General features: G+C 38.3%; 1 protein-coding gene across 5 annotated transcripts in view; it reads left to right on the top strand.

Moving 5' to 3' along the window:
* atp2b4 (ATPase plasma membrane Ca2+ transporting 4) overlaps nucleotides 1-20,013 on the top strand; it is a 276,706-nt gene that overhangs the window by 219,544 nt on the left and 37,149 nt on the right. For all 5 annotated transcript variants that reach the window (XM_051924554.1, XM_051924553.1, XM_051924555.1 and 2 more), the window contains 8 exons: nucleotides 421-635; nucleotides 6,443-6,685; nucleotides 8,925-9,169; nucleotides 9,452-9,686; nucleotides 12,807-12,986; nucleotides 13,229-13,316; nucleotides 14,127-14,233; nucleotides 15,391-15,582. In XM_051924554.1, the coding sequence (XP_051780514.1) occupies nucleotides 421-635; nucleotides 6,443-6,685; nucleotides 8,925-9,169; nucleotides 9,452-9,686; nucleotides 12,807-12,986; nucleotides 13,229-13,316; nucleotides 14,127-14,233; nucleotides 15,391-15,582 (1,505 nt within the window). The remainder of the gene's footprint in view (nucleotides 1-420; nucleotides 636-6,442; nucleotides 6,686-8,924; nucleotides 9,170-9,451; nucleotides 9,687-12,806; nucleotides 12,987-13,228; nucleotides 13,317-14,126; nucleotides 14,234-15,390; nucleotides 15,583-20,013) is intronic.

Below are 20,013 nucleotides of genomic sequence, written 5' to 3' on the forward strand. Positions count from 1 at the left end.
GCCATTTGCTCTCAGGAGTCATATCATAAATGTATAAAGCAGCATAAAAACAATGGGATTTTTGTAATAACTTTTTCTTAATATTTTCTCTCTTCTGCATCCTTTTTTATTCTATTTGAAGAAAATAACATTGCATACAATCAAGTTGAGCTTATACAATAATGACTTCATAGTGAGCATGCAAGAAAGCTAAAACTAGAAAAACAAAAATGAAAAGAAAAAAATATCAGAAAGTTCAAAAAGCAAAGCAACAAAATAGAATTTGACCCCCTGTGTTCTGTATCCTGATAAATACAATTAATTTTTCAATGTAGGTTTGCTGCACCAGTCAAAATACAGCTTTACTAGTTAAACAATTACTACATAATATTTGCTTCCAGCCTTTAATCTTATGTTTTATCATGTTTGGCTCACTTCTAGGTCTAATTATGTCTGCTGTAACAGTGATCATCCTAATTCTTTATTTTGTCATCGACACATTTGGAGTTAAGGGATATCCCTGGCTGAAAGAATGCACACCAATCTATATTCAGTACTTTGTCAAGTTCTTCATTATTGGTGTCACTGTATTAGTGGTTGCAGTTCCTGAAGGGCTACCTTTAGCTGTCACAATCTCACTCGCCTATTCTGTTAAGGTAGGAAATTATTCATCTTGAGTAGGATAAGGAATTTGTTAACCAATTGTTCATAGAAGTTTACATTTTTGTCTTTTTATACTCCTAGAAGTTTAATTTCAATTTCTGATCATCCGTTTCTTTAGCAGCTTTCTCATAATAAATTTTTGATAGAGGCCAAAGTTATGTATATGTTCTTTTAATTTCTTAATTACTTGTTTATGTGCCTTTGTTGTATCATGCATATGAAATGGCTCTCATTTAAGTGTGCAGGAAATATTAAATAAATGAATAGATGTTATACTTGAAATGTATGAGAGTATTAACAAGGAAAACGTATTGATCTATTCAATTGCCTCAATATTTTTCAGAAGTTCTATTCATTTGGGACACAAATCTAGCATTATGGTTAACGTTGTGTGAAATGTTGTCTCCTCACTAACCATTTGCGGTCTGCACATTCTCAAAGCGTTTATGCATGTTTTCTCTGGGTTCTCTGTTGGCTTCCCACATCCCAAAGAAGTGCTTATTAAAATGAATGTAATCTCTAATTTGTGTTGTTTTGATTTTTACCTGGGATTCTTTATTGAACCAGTGGTGGTATATCTTGATTTTAGCTCAGGAAGTATCATTTTAATATCATATAGGAGATGGATATATTTTGTGAGTCCATTTGTAAAGTGCTATATATATACAAGGTGGAAATCCAAGTATTCTTTTATAAATATTGCTTTTAATGAAATTGCCTGTCTTAAAAGAACATTAATTTATAAAACACTGATAGCAATGTTGTAAAGATTGTAAAGACAGTTAAACACCATTTAGTTAAATATACAATCTACACAATGTAATACAATGTGTTCCACAAAATGTCTGTTCAGCTGAACATTCAACCCTTTTGCCCCACCAGATTCTAAAAGCTATATTAGAAGAGAGCCCAGTCTACTGTTTTTCCTCATATATTTTAAGACAACAGAAAAGATTCAGCTAGAGACCTGGCAAATTATTTTAGAATAGCATTAACAAACTCTTGCTAAATTCTGAAAAAAAAATTTGAAACATTCCACACATCAGAGGTTACATTTGTCCTAGTTCATAATAGTATAAGACATCACTTTCTTTTGAGATATTGAAGATGAATTAGGATTCCAGTTTTCATTAAAGTAATGTGCTATAGGATATCACAATTGATTTTTCACTGTCTTCGGTGGGTTGGCGCCCCGCCCGGGATTGGTTCCTGCCTTGCGCCCTGTGTTGGCTGGGATTGACTTCAGCAGACCCCCATGACCCTGTGTTTGGATTAAGTGGGTTGGAAAATGGATGGATGGATGGATGGATGTTTCATTGTATAGTGTTATCCCCTCTGATGTTACTATAAAAATTACTGTTGAAGCACTGAGAGAAATTTTAGATCCAAACTACCTGAGAGATATTCAAGAAAAATCAGGATGAGATATTGGGACAGCTTAGCTATTAGCGAAACACATGGGTGAGATGGGCTAAATGGTCCCCTCTCATTTGTCAAATTTCTTATGTTCTTATTAAGAATAGAAAGTTCTTATTTTCTAATAAAGTATAGAATATTTAAAAAACACGTGACCCACCACCTGCAATTGCTTCGTCCTGGGTATGACGTTAATCTGCATTCAGCACTGCATGTAGGCCCTCCAACCTCCAGGGAAAAACCTGGGGTTTGGTGGCAGAATTGGCACTCCAGGCACCATAAAAAACCTCACACTGGTTCCATTCCATCTGAACTAGTGTGGTGCTGAGGTGTCACCCGCTGTGTAGCTGCACTCAGGTCCCAATCTGGGATCCTGAGTTGGTTCATCATGTGGTGGGTGCAGCAAGGCACTGTATCAGCGCCTGCTCCTTACTTCCTCCTCCTCCTCTTGATGAGCAGTGTACATTTTATGGAATGCTTTGCCCTGCTTGAAGAATAATACATTTTGTGAATAGCTGAATTCCACTCATCTGATATTCTACTTGAGAGATCCAACACAAGCATTTCCTAAGATCATCAAGTAGTACTAGGGTGTTGTACCATGTTAGCCATTATGAATGTAGTGAAAAGTCAAGCAAAATGACACCTTTTATTGGCTAACTAAAAAGATTACAATATGCAAACTTTCGAGGCAACTCAGGCCCCTTCTTCAGGCAAGATGTAATGAAGAAGGGGCCTGAGTTGCCTCGAAAGCTTGCATATTGTAATCATTTTAGTTAGCCAATAAAAGGTGTCATTTTGCTTGACTTTTCACTTCGATCATCAAGAAATAAATTCCTTGAAATTTGTCAGTAGAATTTAAAAATACTTTCTTTATGTTTTTCAAAATTAGCCAGTATTGTTTCAGGGATAGATATTGATGAAAGGTAAGGGAGCTTAAGCAGATTGCTTATGATAACATTTCTAGTTTATATGCAGAAAAAAACAGTGTGTTGCTGAAAATTTATATTTATAGTGTGTTAGTTCTAATGATGCCTATACATTATGTAAAAAATTTATCTAGTGACTTCCTGAAATACTGTATAATTTAAAGATGGCTGAAATATATGACTGATATATAGGGCTGCTGATAACATCAGCTTTTAAAGTATGACCTACAGTAGTACCATATTTTGGGTAAATGATGGACCACAAGGTTGTTGGTAAATTGGCATTAATTAGTGTTGACTGGAGCACAGAGGAGAGCATACAGAGATCATTTTGAACAAGACTTTCTTTCCATAGCTAAATAAGCAGGTGTGGTTTTGTTGACATCTGCCTCTTTCAAAAGTTTAAATTTAGGTATATTTGTAGCCCAGTAATAGAACTGAAAAGTAGGTAGTGTCATTACATCATCTCCTTTATGTCTCAGTACAGTAGACTTTCTAATATATGCCAGTTTTGAATTCTAGGTACACACAGTACTACCTAACTTTAAAAAAAAAAACAACTTATTGGCATGCTCAGAAATAATACATATGAGCTTTGCGAGGATATGCATTGTAACAATATTAATTCTCTTAGACAGGGTTAGATGAAAGGATGATAATTATTATCTTGTATAATACTTTCCACCACATTGGATACATTAAGTTTATGGAGATGTTTAAGTTTTCTTGTAACACTGAGTCCTATGTTTTTGAACTGTTCTGTTGAACTGTTGTGTAAGATAAGTGATCTTGCTTGAAAGGATTGTTAAAGATTTAATTACTTCAGTTGAAGAATGGGAAGATCATGAATGATTTCATTATTTTACTAATTTAAGATTATTAATGTAATTATTATCCTATTTTATTTGGTTGAAAGTATAAATGCCCTGTAAGAATATAGTAATTATTTTATTTCAAACATAATGTGCATAAATGTTATCTAAAAAAGCAAAAGAGTGTATGTAATAGGACAATTTGCATTGAATATTTCCTCTGTCAATTTAGGAAATTAACTTAAACATTCATTCATTTTCCACCACTTATCCAAAACCGGGTAGCAGGGGCAACAGTCTTAGCAGTGAGGCTCACACATTCCTTTCCCCAGCCACAGTTGCCAACTCATACTGTGGGATCCCAAGGCTTTCTCAGTCCATCTGGTGCGTTGTAGATGTAATCCTCCCAGCAAGCCCTGTGGTCTCCTCCCTCCTGGTTGTGCCTGTAAAACCTCCACAGGGAGGCGTCCGGAAAGCATCCATATCAGATGCCCGAGCCACCTCAATTGGCTCGTCTCGATGCAGAGGGTCAGTGGCTCTACGTCAAGCCTCTCCAGCACGTCTGTGCTTCTCACCCTATCACTGTTCTTAACTCAGACAATAAGAATTAAAGCTGTTGATGTCTTTCTTTGTAAATAATTCACACTACATGGGAATACTGAAATAAAATATGTTCCATACCACTTTTGTGGGCATATTACTTTATTTCAGTCAGATTAAAATCCTATTTTAATGCCTTTCCCTTTAGTGACTGCACTGATATTAATGGATGTTTTACCTGAGATAATGCTGTTGAGTGCCAAAGTTTCATGTGCCATCACTAGCTTCAAAGCATTGGAAAAGAAACAGAATAAAAGAATTTAGATCATTTGAGTGTAGTATTACAAGATCAGTGACACTTGGGGGGTCATGATCTGTTCTTAGCATTAAGTCAGAGTAGTAAGATTGGGGGGTCATGATCTGTTCTTAGCATTAAGTCAGAGTAGTAAGATACAGAATGCTGTCTAACTAGGACATGTGATACATCATAATAATAGTCATATCTGTCAAGAAGCAACTTTTATATTAAACAATACACGTAAATAATGCAGGTACTCTTGCATTTTTCTAATGAAGAAAAGGCTCTGGTGTCCTTGTTTTAGGCTCTAGAGATAAGGTCTATAATTCTGGCCAAAGTGCTAATAACAGAGTAAATTTGGAACCCAATAAGATCTCTTCTAGAAAATGTTCAGAGTAAATTGGGGTATACCCTGTAGTGCCTTATGCTAGTGACATGCTAGTGGGCTTATGGTAGTGGCTATATGAAGGAGATGATGGAACATTTATTCTTCTGCCAGTTATTGACAGATGCCCAAAGCATTCTTTTTTCTGACAGAAGGTACTCTAGTCAGCACGTGCTATGTGTTAATAGGTAATGTCAAAGAGTTCTCTATTTCTTTTAATAATATAATATGAATATTGGGAAAAGCTTGATAGTGCAAAGCTTAGCACTGCTGTTTTACTGGAACAAAAACTAAGCTGAACACTGTCTCTGTGCCATTTGCACATTCTCCTGTCTGTGTAGATTTTCTCTGAATAGATTTCCTCCCACATCCCAAAGATGTGACTATTATGCTAATTTGCAAGTCAGGATTAACTAGTTGTAATTGAGTGTAGGTGTGTGCATGAGTCTTATTGTGATAAACTGGTGCCTCATCCAGGGTTTGTTCTTACCAACAATGCCAGTATTGTCGCCCTGTAATGGAAAAAGTAGGTATTTTCAGATGATGAATAGATACATTAATGGTGCAACAGAATTATTTGGGAAAGTTATTATTAATTGTGAAAGTTCAAGGACTTAACCTGTGTATGCACCTAAGTATCATCTGGTTTGATTATTGTTTAGCCTGTTGTTACCTGTATTGGTAAAGTGAAACAGGCAAATCAGGACTTTCTGTTCTGTGATGTTTGTGGGGATTTCAGCTGTGCTGCAGTGTAATCTGTAGTAGTGGTTTAAGGCTAAATGGATGAAACTATTATATGACTGCACACTGCTCATGCCACTGTAGATTGGCTGCCTGTGGCTACAGCTTACATTTCAATGCAAGCATATCACACTCTTGTGAGTTATATTTATGGGAGTAAATGTGTAGCTCCATCAAACAGCCACAAATTTGCATAAAATTTAATTTTTTACTCATCATCACATAAAATGACAAAAGTAACCAGAATGGACTTAGCAGCTATATTCAGTTTCTTAATATAATTATAAAGAAAGTAATCTTTGTTTAAATTACGTAGCTAATATTAGCTTTTTCATCTCAATCAGAAGGAGAAAACCAAGTGGTAAAGAAAAATAAGCTTTAGCATATTGAAGAGGGGAAGCGCCATAATCCTAGCATTTACATGTATTTTGCTTGTATTATACCAGAACAAATGTACTGGAGAGTTTTTCATTTTGTTAGCTCACATGACTTTTTTTCTATTAACCATGTTTCATGATCACCTGCTTAAACTGCTGTTAACAGCTGATAGATTTTTCCTTGTTTGCATTTCTTTTTTATTTTGATTTATAAAAGTACTGAATGCAATTTAACAAATGAAAAAGAAACTAGGCAGTAACTTCAGTTAGGAGTTCCAATGCTGTTTATATTTAACTTTTAGAAAATGATGAAGGACAATAATTTGGTGCGCCACCTTGATGCATGTGAAACGATGGGAAATGCTACTGCCATTTGCTCTGATAAGACAGGCACACTGACCATGAATCGAATGACAGTGGTTCAGGCCTACATTGGGGATAATCACTTCCGTCAGATTCCTCACCCAGATGCCTTGAAGCCTGAAATCCTGGAACTCATAGTGAATGGAATTGCCATCAATTCTGCTTACACTTCAAAGATACTGGTAAGTTTAAAGATTTACATTATGATTCTGATATCATTTGTAGTTGTCTAGTTTTATGTCTGGACATTTGATTCAAATAAACATTTTGTGTTTGGGTATTCACTGAGTAAGCTGATTTAACACTTCAGGGGTGAGCTCAAATTCTACAGGAAGCATGTCTATGTCAAAATGGATCTGAAAGTTCAGGAATGGAAAAAGTGGTGATTTTTACATGTGTTGCAATTGTTTCCAATCATGTGTCTATTAAAAATGATAAGGGGTGCTCTCATAGCACCCCTGGACACAGTCAGTCAGTGTTCCTAGAACAGGTGTAATAACAAAGCAGATATAATAAGGAGTGTTGGGGCACCCGTAGGCAAATCCCATAAAATTGAAATTTCAAAAGAAAAAAATGTGAGTAAATGGCATTAAAGAGAATGTCTTTTCAGACAGGAGACTGGTTCTGACTACTCAAGATGGCAGTTATTCCGGTTATGATGGTTTCTGGCAGCAAGAGGCAGGTCCAGGTGGACAGGCGATTGAAAAGCTATCAATCTTCCAGTCTATAGATGGAGGAAAAGAAAAGGCATTATCACAGAGCCCCAATCCTTGGAATGGTGAAAAATTACCATCACCAAACCCCTTAAATTATTCCCTATGTGCATGAGTATGACAACACAAAATATTCAATGAGTAGTAAACCCAGGGAATAATCAGTGTACAGAAACAGAAAACAATAACACATGCATCCTCTTCTAGGCCTGTCTATACATATGAGACCCTGCCTGTCCATTGGGGTGGCTTGTGATTAATAGTCTGCCATAATAAGGCACTCACAGTATCTCCTCTACCTGCCTCTTTCTCTATCTCTTCCTCTTACTAAACCCTGGTCACAGTTACTAACTCCACACTCTATAGGCCAGGGGTATTGAATGCCAGTTTGAAGTCCTGTCTCAGGACTACTTCTAGGGTTCAGGCAAGGACTTCCATGTGAAAATACTAGGACCGCTGTGGTGCCCCCTAATGGGAGCAGCCAAAAGAAGAGGAAGAAGAAGTTCTTCCAGAGCTCCTGTTGGCAGTCCTAGGTACTCCTGCATCCCAGAGGCTTAAGGCCAATTCTTAATGTAACAAGCACATCTAGAATACCCAAAATAGAAGCCACAAGAAAAGGAAGAAGAAGTTCTTCCAGAGCTCCTGTTGGCAGTCCTAGGTACTCCTGCATCCCAGAGGCTTAAGGCCAATTCTTAATGTAACAAGCACATCTAGAATACCCAAAATAGACTGTTTTCCTTAATATACTTTACTATATCACTTTGCTGCTACCTGTCAACTTCCTTCAGTGTATTGATGGTCTACATTTTCCCTTTTTTTATTTCTGCACCAGGGTGGATTTTTCTCTGCCTCTTAAGACATTTCCTAGCCCTGTGGCTCTTTTATAGAGTGCCCTCCTGTTTGCAGTTCTCTCTGTCTGTTATTTCCATTTGTCTTACATATGACTCCACTCACAAAAAGGTCTGCTATTTGAGGAATACAGTTATCACTAATGTAGCAATTACATTACAGTTTCACAAACATTAACAGTGTGTTTGTCTATGAAATATAAATATAATTTTAATTTTGTGTTTGAATTATTACATTAATCATAGTAGAAGTCTACATAAGAAATATATAAACATTTCAATAAAGATTTTGTTGATCCGATACCGTGTAAAATTCAGTCTATGTTTTCAAGTGTTTGTCAGTTTTTGTTGTGGAGACAGACACTCCACCAGTGCAGCTTGCTTGTTATCTGGGGCAGTCTTCAAAACACTGCTGTCAAGTACATATGCTTGCAGACTATGGCCATTACCAGACTGACTGCCCTGGTGTATTTATAACTCTGTATGCAAGTAAACTTGCATTAGAATTTGATAAGTATCTATTGCTAATGGCCTCAGAAATTAAATTTGACAATATTTTTAGTAAGCATGTAATATGATACTGTAATGTCACTCCCACAATCTCCATTTTCTATTTGTCTTCGTTCAGCCTTTATTCATTTTTAATGTGACTTTATGAAGATAATTGTGTTTGTGTCAGTAATTGATAAAAATAGCGATTTCCATAGACCACAACTTTATTATGGTGTTAAAAGAACAAAGGTGAATATATGTAAAGCAAAATAACAGTCAAGGTAAAATTATATTTTTTTCCATGGATTAGTGAATGATCTCAATTATGTGTGAACTAATATGATACTTTTCTTTTGTATTCTGCTTAGCCTCCTGAAAAAGAAGGTGGATTGCCACGACATGTGGGTAACAAGACAGAGTGTTCTTTGCTTGGTCTGGTCCTAGATCTGAAGCAAGATTATCAAGCAGTGCGAGATGAAGTTCCTGAGGAGAAACTCCACAAAGTTTACACCTTTAACTCTGTGCGAAAAAGCATGAGCACAGTGATAAAGAAACCCAATGGTGAAGGCTTCCGTATGTACAGCAAGGGAGCATCAGAGATCATTTTGCGCAAGTGAGAGCACAATTTTAAAAGCTTTTCATTTAGACCCACTAGTGATCAATTAGACAGACAGAGCCAGGTTGATGTGGGATTTCTAATATTTGAATATTTAAATAATATCCCATGACTTCAGTCTTCAAGGTGTTATTTGAATTTTTAAAACATGATGCCTCGAGATTTTTATCCTGCTTTAATTTTAGCAGAATCAACAGAACTTTAATTTGGTGGAACCATTAAACTCTTTAGTTGCACCTTTTCTGTACAGGCACCATGACATGCTTTTCTTTTATCCAGGTGCACCAACATTTTGGATGCAAATGGCACACCTAGAATCTTCAAGGCAAAAGACAGAGATGAGATGGTCCGTAAGGTAATTGAGCCTATGGCATGTGATGGACTGAGAACTATTTGCCTGGCTATGCGGGACTTCACTGGAGAGACAGAACCAGACTGGGATAATGAAAATGAAATTCTGTCCCATTTGACATGTATTGCTGTTGTGGGTATTGAAGACCCTGTACGCCCAGAGGTAAGTGAGCCAACAGAATTCCACCTATAAAACAGTCAAGATTTTCAAAGTATAAAACTTTTTACTCATGAGAAAATTATCATTTAAACGTTCATCACACAGTTAGGCTGAAGTGAACTCATCAGTTTTTTAAGATCCCTGTACTATGATAACAGTGTGTTTTTGTATAGCATGATTTAATATGCAGATACAAGTATGGAGATATGAAATGGAGAAAATTCTTCTGTTTTATCAGGTTGGCTAATACTGAACAAGGAATTTTTGTAAAAAAAAAAAAATTCTGTAAAATATTGCAATATAAAGGGCATTATTCTTTGGTTACTATATTTAGGCCCTGGTACACTTACTGGCTAAGATGCCCTCTTATTGGTGTTATCTCTTGGTCTCTGATGTTGTTTTTTCTCCCAAGTCTAAATACCTGCAGTCAGATGAGAAGAAAACAGTTTGAGTGTGTGTGGGAGTATGTCAACGTGGGTTTCCTTTTAGTAGAGGCACTATTTGTTTTGTTCTAGGGTCTCTACAATGCAGTAAACTTGCATTTATTATTAATAAAAAATAGATAAAATTAAAAAACATGACACAATCCCAAGCCTTGTCATGTCATGGAAAAGCAGGATAAATAAGTTGTTGTAAAATGATTTTGCAAAATCAAAAAGAAAGAGGCTGAGGATTCATCAGGGACTCATCATTAATTTTCAGATATTTTTGAAAAGCAAAGCATGTAAGCACATTTCTAGTGGCCACAATTGCCAACCTGTTTCCTAGGGTCATTTCGCTCTGTGACAGAAGCTTATACATCCTTTCATGGAGATCATATGACGGGTGAGGATGTTATGGGGATATTTTTATGGTGCTACTATGGGCAGGGCCTGGTTGAGAATTTTTTTCCTCTTCTGGGTCAGAGATTTTAGAAACCATGATTTTAACAACTAGCCCTTCCTGTATGTACATTATTTTGTTCTCCATAAAGGCAGCAGAATAGTCATATTCATAGCATTACACTGTCTCCATTCAGATCTGCCTTACAGAGCATTTTGTAACCCACTATGAGATTGTAATCTCTAAACAGAGAATACTTCTTGTGTGAAATCCTAAAGTGGGAGGGATGAAAGTCTACGAACCACTTAGAACATCTGTGGAGCTTCCTACTCTGGTGGGATGCACGGTCAAGGGACCAAAGTAAACTCTTTTCACATCGTTTATTAATGCAACTAGGAAATGTCTCATTTTAAATCCTTTTCATGGCAATGAGCTTTCTTTCTAGAGGCAACAGTTAGTGGCTGAGAAACATTATGGGGTTTATATATCTCAGCTGAATCTGCATTTTTCCTGCTCTGAGTTCCTTTCAAATTAGAGAAGAAATAAAAGACAATGAAAGGCAAAAGAAAGTAAAGCGTTACCAATATGGGTGTGGAACAAAGGCCCTTTATATTATATTGAAAAGCGGCTTCAGTAGAAGGATTCCAAAACACAATTTTGGCCACTCGTATTTCTACAAATACAGTTAAGATCCCAGTCACTTCAGAAAAACAAAGTATGAACATCCAATATTAACCTACCAAATCTAGGAAAGCTGGCATTTTTCTGCAATTTTTCAGACAAAGCCAATATACAACAGTTTATATTCTGATTAGCTGTGGCTTTATTTGTCTCTGACCTACTGCATAGAACAAATATTTATTTTTTCTAAGCTAGAGAAGCTTTTAGCTGGTTTTATGTGTAAGACGGCATTTTGTTATGAAGGAAGCACAATTACAAGTGGCAAAAGTGTTCTTCACAGACTCCAAAGAAGATAACAGTTCCGTCAAGGCAGGTGGCACTGTATGGTTATGTGGTTGTAATTAGTCTACATACAAATTGATGGAAACTGGCCAGGGCCTCCTTGAAACCCAATGGTCAGACACTGTACTGCCATTGCACACTAGGTGTGGTAAAGGTAGTCTTTCCTTTTAAGAACTCTGTCAAATACACTTTCCATACTATTTTGGTCATAATAGGAAACTGACGCTCTCAATCTTCTCAATAAGCTTGTCTGCTCTTGGCATATACTAGGCACCAAACTGAGAAAATTTTACTACATTCAGCCAGGTTTTGGAAGTAGAGCAACAGGACTTGAGTAAGAGCTTTGGCTGTCCTCTCTGACCCCTAAGTACATTTTTGTTTATACTTCTTGTTTTTCTTCAGACCTTACATGTTCATCTGTGTCATAGACCCAATCATGCACTCTTGTGGCACGAACAGCAGGCCGGATTCCAAGCTGTGATAGGATCTCCTTCTTTAATACTTACTTTGGATTGTGGTTACCGGTTTGCTGAAGTAATGGCAAACTTGTTGGGCTACATGACAAAAAAATGGCATGCAGAAAAGCACCCAAGTTTCACATCAGCAGTAGGAAAATACTGATAAGATTACAAATGGAAAACTGACCAAAGAGTTAAAGTGTCATTAATCAATAATGAAAGGAAATCTCACTGAGTGTGGGAGAACAAGAAGCCTTCAGGATGTTTTGAAAATCTCCCAGATCAGAATATTTTCAGGAGGCTGGATCAAAGAAGGCAGCGGTGTTGTTTAGAGAACCATCCTCCTCAGTCTTGTCTACCGAACTTCAGGAGGTTTCTAATTATCTATAAATAAACGAGTTGATTAGGTTTAATGAGTGGTGTGGAGTGATTCATCTTGGAGCCAAGTGTGGATAATTACAGACGGCGGCTCTAGCCTGCCATCCGCCCCCCTGCCTATCAACCCCACTTCTTCCCAACAGCCGAATCTCAGCACCCTGCCACATTATGGTCCATTGAACAAAGGGAATGCAGTATAAGTCACAGTGACTTTGAAAGCTGGAAGGATTGCATGCATGAACTCACCTAAGTTAATATGCAAGCTGAGTCAGGTGTGCAACTTACTTTGTATGTATGAAGCATAAAATTAAAGAGTTTTTAGGATAGCCTGTTAAGCCAAACTAAAATCCTGTTATTTTAAGAATCATTGCAGATATCTCTTAGAGTTTTTGGACACTTTTATCTGTGAATACAAAGTTATACACCAGTTCTTCCTGGGGGCAATATGTTAGATTCCAATTTCCATGAGTTGTCCCCATCTGACTTTCTCTTTTCCTCCCAGGTGCCTGAGGCAATTTCAAAATGCCAGCGTGCTGGTATAACAGTTCGCATGGTCACAGGAGATAACATCAACACTGCTCGTGCAATTGCCACTAAGTGTGGCATCTTACTTCCTGGGGAAGACTTTCTGTGCCTTGAAGGCAAGGAATTCAACCAGATGATACGGAACGAGAAGGGAGAGGTGAGGCTTAAAGTTACATACAGGTTTCACACTATTTTATTTTAAATATTCTGAAATCTTCTCAATTATTTTTTTCTATTTGTGGCAGGGTAGTGCCTCAACTCAGGGGGGCATTATTAAAATCCCATTTGGGACACTCTTTATTTATGTCACCTATCTCATGTTCCCTGTGATCCATTAATGGATAAAGAAGGTATGAAAAGAGAATGGAATCCTCATTTTTTTTGTCATGTATCTTTCAGGTGGAACAAGAGCGTCTGGATAAAGTCTGGCCTAAACTACGTGTATTAGCTCGATCATCTCCTACAGATAAACATACTCTTGTTAAAGGTAACGCAGTTCAAGTTTGAAAGCCAGCTGTCTTTTCTTGCCTAACCATTAAATATAGCAAGCAGGGTTAATGTTGGTAAGAGAAATTATAGGTCTGCCTCTTACTTCCATTTTGACCCCAAGCTTGTCTCCTCACCTCTTTCTATTTAGGATGAAAGGAGGCTGTACAATAACATGATATTCAAAGCTTCACTCTCTGCTGGCTATGTATAACACTTGGCAAGCCTGATAACTTATAATTTTCAATAAGCTATGCTACAACAAGACTTAAGCCACCAACTCTTTGAAACTCCAAACAAGTTTCCTTAACCTTCATTTGTAATTCTAAAGACGTTCTGTAAAGTCATAAAGTTCACTTCCTAGATCTGCAAATGGCTCTCTATAGCACATGGCAAGCCTCCTTGTCCCTTTGTGCTTCAGATAAGCCCGTTTGGCTCCTAGGTGTTCAAAACTTTCCCACTACTTCTCTCTGTGCGACCCTGTGAAAATTTGATCCCTGACTTTTGCATAAGGAAAAGAGTCAAACCTGAGTGGAGCTGAGTTTCATTTGCCTTTAATGACTTTGGAAATTCATTTGCCACTGAAACTTAACGCACAAGAGATGTAAGTGACTGCTTAAAGCTCACACATAGCACCAGTGGCTGAGCCAGAAACGTTGAGCTGTTGTGCATAGTTTTCTCCTAATTTAATCAATTCATCAAAAAGATGTTCAAACTGATTTTACAACTTCTCTATCAACTATAGCTGCAAAATTATGCAATGACCCTTGTTTACTTAATCTGTATTTTTGTTGTCATGGCTTTCCTGCAGGGATTATTGACAGTACTGTCGGTGAGACAAGACAAGTTGTTGCAGTAACAGGAGATGGCACTAATGATGGACCTGCTCTGAAGAAAGCAGATGTTGGATTTGCTATGGTAGCTACTCAAGTCAAAGCTTTCTGTTTTAGCTTTCTCTGTTGAGCCATGTTAACTACAAAAAGTTAACTTTATCAGTAAAAATAATTCTTTTTATAAAATCAGTGAGCCTCCTTTAATAAATCTTAACCAAAACCTAATGAAAATGCAACAAATCTTTTTGTTGTTATATTAATGTGTGCTTATGTCTGTTTCACACATATGGAAAGGAGTTATTAAAGAGAATGCATGTACTGTATAACATTTTTCAAAAACTCCAAATAAGGGAATATTTCTTATTGTCTGTTTTTCTCCTGTCAGAAAAGAAGAAAATACTATATACTGTTTCTGTTTTTCTGTTTGCCTTAGTCAAGATTTTTTTCCATTCCTTTTTCTAAATCTAGTCAAGACTGACTTTATCCTCACTGAATTTTTGCCACAGTGATGAATCATTTGAAATTTTCTAAGGTGCCTCCTAAATATGTATTCTAAGGTAAACATGGTGAAATGCATTAAGATGAAGAAATGTATCCCAATATTCCAAATAAAAAGTTGAGAACTCAGGACTGATATCCAGCTATTGTAGTATCTGTTGAGAGGAACCCACTTGGTTATCCTTGTATCATATAACGACAGAGAGGTGAAGACAACCTAATACATTGTTTAGGAAACTGCAAGAATATAGCACTGTGCATAGGTGCCAATCTCAACTCTATAAACATGTCAGCCTTCAGCCCATACTAGCCTTCCAAAGGTCAGTCCGTTAATGAATTTTAATAAGGTCACGGCCTCTTGTTCTGTCGTTTCCTTGACTTACAATAAATGCTGCATGCCTTTTGCACCTAATGGGCTCCAGTATGTTATGTATCTCTGCTGCTCTCTGGTGGCCTCCACTTGAATGCAGTAGTTACTGTTAGTTTTGACGTTTGGTCCAAAGTGTCCCTAGGCACAGTACTGTATTCTTCTCAAAATGTGTATTCTCTATTTAAAATCTTTTGCTTATTTATCATCCTTCTAAGCTTATTTTAAACATGAAGTTTTAATGGGGGTAACTTTCATTTATAATTTTTCTCTAAAATATAGTAATACATTTTTATTTGAAGAATTTCCTTCTCCACTGTAAGCTATGGAGCTGTCAATTAATATCATATTTAACCATGTTTCTTGTGTCCTGGCAGGGCATTGCAGGAACAGATGTGGCAAAGGAAGCTTCTGATATCATTTTGACAGATGATAACTTTACCAGTATTGTGAAGGCTGTGATGTGGGGCCGCAATGTGTATGACAGCATCTCAAAATTTCTGCAGTTCCAATTGACCGTCAATGTAGTGGCAGTTATTGTGGCCTTCACGGGGGCTTGCATTACCCAGGTATGAGTTTCTAAAGAATCCAGTGTGACTGCATTTTCTTTAAGTCTGACTGTGTCTGTTAAAGGGAGCGCTCAAATCTCAGAATTTATGTGACGTAATCTTAGCTCGTCATTCTCACAACAGCATCTGAAGCAGCATACGGAGTCGTCTGAATCCCAAGAGTGTGGTAGAGACAGCATAAGGCGTAAACAGATTCCCTGCAGTGTGTGCAAATGAATGTAAGGAAACATCTGATTACTAAGATTGCGGGGTGTGTGTGCACTGCAGTAGGGAGTCTTGTAATTTCCCTAAGCGAGAGCGTCTGGAGATGATATTCTTATAATTCTATAGAAAGAATAATGAATCCACAGTACTAGAACCAAGGTGAAAATCCCATTCCTTTTCATGTACTACTAGCTAAGTAAATTTTCTCAAAGGTCATGACAGCTCACTATAACCAACCTTTAGGAGAAGCTTTGACTCACTGTGTTCTACCAGGAGTTACATTATGCAGCAAATTGGTAGTGTTGCGCAGCACATGTGCTATGATAAGAGATACTAATATCAAAGCTTCTGCTGGGTGTTTTCTTCTGTGGGTGAATAAGACCAATATGTTGATAATAATGTGCTAAATTTTGCACAAGATAAGAGTAGTAACTGCATTTTTATATGCCATTTCCTATTAACATCTTTTGAACTATTATGGGTAAAGGCAATAATGACGTTCACCAGTATTAGCTGTTTACTTTTTGCATAATGCAAAAAGCTATTCTCTAAGCTCTTAATGCTTAGAGTAAAATAATTTGTAAACTGATAGATTCTTTCTTTAGATGTAGGAGGAGATTACAGTCTGTTTCTTCTTTGATAGTATTGTGAAATGATGGCGCATTATAAACACAAAACAGGAAGAATGAAAATTAAAATTAATTTAATGGTCCAGTGTTAGCATTTGTCACTTTTTTTCTTCACACTTACTAATACACTTTTGGAAGGGAAAGGGGAAAATCACAAAGACAATATAAACATAAAACAAATTGAAACATATCCTGATGCTGTAGGTAATCAGGTCTAGATGCCGGTCTTTACAAGATCAGCTGGACTGTTTTCTGTTCACCAAGTTGTTATCTTCTCTGCCTGTTCTAACTTTTACAAAGATCATCTCAGTTTTGCAGGACGTTATTCTCTGTACCTATTAATATATATTACAAGCCTTCTCCTGACTGCCTGCAAACAAATTATGTGACTCCTTCCCTTGGTCTGGTGTGACTAGTTTGGTCACCATTAAAGACATGATCAAATGTCAACCTAAAATGAGTCCTGGAGCAGTATACTATAGTTCAAGTTTATTGTCACTTATTCATAGTACACAGTGTACATAGTAAAATGAAATTCTTATTTGCATGTCTCTTCAAAACAGTGACATTAATACAGTACCAACAAAGATACACACACAAAAGTATACATTACATGCAACATATATATACATATATATATATATATATATATATATATATATATATATATACATACACGGTGGCACAGTTCGCTTCCCAGGTCCTCCCTGCATGGAGTGTCTGTGTGGGTTTCCTCTGGGTTCTCCGGTTTCCTCCTACAGTTCAAAGATATGAAGGTTAGGTGGATTGGCGATCCTAAATTGCCCCTAATGTGTGCTTGGTGTGTGTGTGTAGTAACTACAGTAACCATATAACTTGTAGACAGAAATTATCTCTGAATCTACTAGTGCAAGTGCCAGTGGTCTTATACTATTTTTCATAAGGAAGAGGTGAAGAGAGTGATTGTGCCAGATTGCTTTAATAAAAATGTGTGCCTTTCTAAGGCAGTGTGTGCTATACTGTATAGGTATTTGGATGCCAGTAATATTCTGAATAGTTTTCACCATCCCTTGGCAGCACTTTACGATCTTGTGCCAAGCAGGTGTTCTACTAGGATGTGATGCAGTCCATGAGAATGGACTCTACTGTGCATCTGTGAGGTTATTGAAAGCAGATGGAGAAATCTGCACTTTGCTCAGAAGAGTTGGTGAGCCTTCTTGACAAGAGCTGAAATGTGTTGTGCTCACTCCAGTTAATCAGTGATAGCCATTGCAAGAAATTTAAATCTGCTCACCCTCTTCACATGATGCTCTCCGATATAGATGGCAGTTTATTCTGCCTGGTTTTGTTAACACTAGTAGTAAGTTTGTTGTCCTGACACCTCTTTGTCAGCAGGTAAAGTCCTTCTCAGGAAGCTCTTATTATTGTTGGTGATCAAGCCTATGATAATGGTGTCGTCAGAAAATGTAATGATGGAGTTGGAGTCACAGGTGAACAAGGAATAGAGGAGTGGGCTCAGCACACTGGCCTGTGAAGTGCCTGTATTGAGGTTCATTGTGGAGGATGTGATGCTACCAATAAACTGTGCTGAGGTCTATTGGTGTAAAAGTCCAAAATCTAGTTACAGAGGGGGGCATGAAATCGGATATTGTCGAGTCTGCTGATCAGCTTTAACATTACAACAGCTGTATCTAAAAGGTTTGTGTGTAAGCCTTTTTTTCATTTGAAGGCAATCACCATTAATGAATATGTCATTTAACTAGGTGTTGTTTTTCCTACTGTTATTTTGCCATACATGGGCAATGCCTACTTGCAGATATTGTACCTTTAACAAAAATAAATTGATATATAAAAGTGGAAGACCGAGGTGGGCCATAGCTCATACCAGAAGTATCAGAAACACTAGACTGGATTATATCCATCACAAAACACATTCACTCATACTATGTCAATGTGGATTCACCACATAAAATGTACACATCTACTTCAAGATGAACACATAGAGATCCACATATTATAGTAAGAACTGATTTGCTGTTGGTAACTTTGCCTTTTATAACTCATTCCTAATTGTCAGCTGGTTGAAAAGGGAAGCATATTATAATAGAAAAGAAATAACAGATTAAAGTAATGTACAAAAACTAAAACCAATGTAAAGACAAATTTAACTCACTAGCCAACCCGCGGCGTAACATACGCCGCATAATTATGTATTGATGGGTGAACACTTGCTGAATGACACAGTTGTCCAAATGGGGTGGGTTTGTGGATACCACTGTGAGTGAATGAGCCCCCACCCCCCACCCCCCCCCCCACCCCCCCCCCCCCCCCCCCCCCTCCCCCCCCCCCGCTCTCTCAGCAGCACGTGAGCCTCCCCAGCCCCCCTCTCTCTCTCTCAGCAGCACGCGAGCCCCTCCAGCCCCCCCCCCCTACCCCCCCTCGCTCTCTCTCTCTCAGCAGCACGCGAGCCCCCTCCCCCTCTCTCAGCAGCACACGAGCCTCCACAGCCCCTCCCTCTCAGCAGCACCCGAGCCTCCCCAGCCCCCCCCCCTCAGCAGCACGCGAGCCCCCTCTCCCTCTCTCTCTCTCTCTCTCTCTCTCTCTCTCTCTCTCTCTCTCAGCAGCACGCGAGCCCCCACCCCCTCTGTCTCTCTGCTTCGGGCATTTCTCCCCTGTGCAGTGTGTGAGTGAGTGAGGAGAGAGAGAAAGCCGGTACGTTACAGTGTGCGAGAGCAGGCTCGAAGGCAGTGTGTTCCTGTGGTATAGCGGGTCCATAGCTCCCCTTCAAAAGGCCATTTTTAATCAGGCGACCGACAGTAGTGGAGTCAGGCACAGAGAAGGTCAGCTGCAGAGAGAGCGTCTCGACTGTTGCAGGGCCTGAAGCAGGTGAGACGCTAATGAAAAAGAGGCACAGGGCTTATTGGTTTTTAAAAACTGCTTCCATCATTGTGTTTTAACTTCAGTTTTAAAGGATTGCACGGCTCTCTCTTGCGGTGCCTGTGTGTGCCTCTGTCTCTCTCTGGCGTTGCCTCTCTGTGTGTGTGTGTGCGCGCCCCTCTGTCTCTCTGGTGCTGACTGTGTGTGCGCGGCTCTCTCTATCGCGCTGCCTGTGTGTGCCTCTGTCCCTCTCTGGCGCTGCCTCTGTGTGAACCAAGGTTCCACTGAGGTTGACTAATGAAAAGTCAACGTGGCTCAGAGCTGCAAGTGTACTGTGGCACAGACAAACAGAAATGACGGCATGTTTCCCTTGGCTTCGCGTCCGAGTTGGTGGGCGTGGCTCTGTGATTCTTTCGTCGTATCCAATGGTCTAAGAGTTGGTGGGCGTGGCTCCTTCCTGCGTGCGGCATTGGCGTCTTACTTGTCGGCGGTTTAGTGAATCCACGCCCCTTCCAGCGTGCTTTCCATGGTCGGCTACTTGTCTTCTGGCTTAGTGAATTATATATATAGATGTTCAGAGAAAGCTATAGTTGCAGTAAGCATTATACTAGACTTCACAGAAGGATAAAACTCGCACCAAGGTAATATCCAAGAGCCTAGACAGTACTGAGATAGGCATCTGAATTATTTTAATGTTCCATTGATAGCAAGATTTTGATTCTAATTAAGAAATCAATTATAA

The sequence above is a fragment of the Erpetoichthys calabaricus genome, chromosome 3, assembly GCF_900747795.2.
Source record: "Erpetoichthys calabaricus chromosome 3, fErpCal1.3, whole genome shotgun sequence".
NCBI classification, from domain to species: domain Eukaryota; kingdom Metazoa; phylum Chordata; class Cladistia; order Polypteriformes; family Polypteridae; genus Erpetoichthys; species Erpetoichthys calabaricus.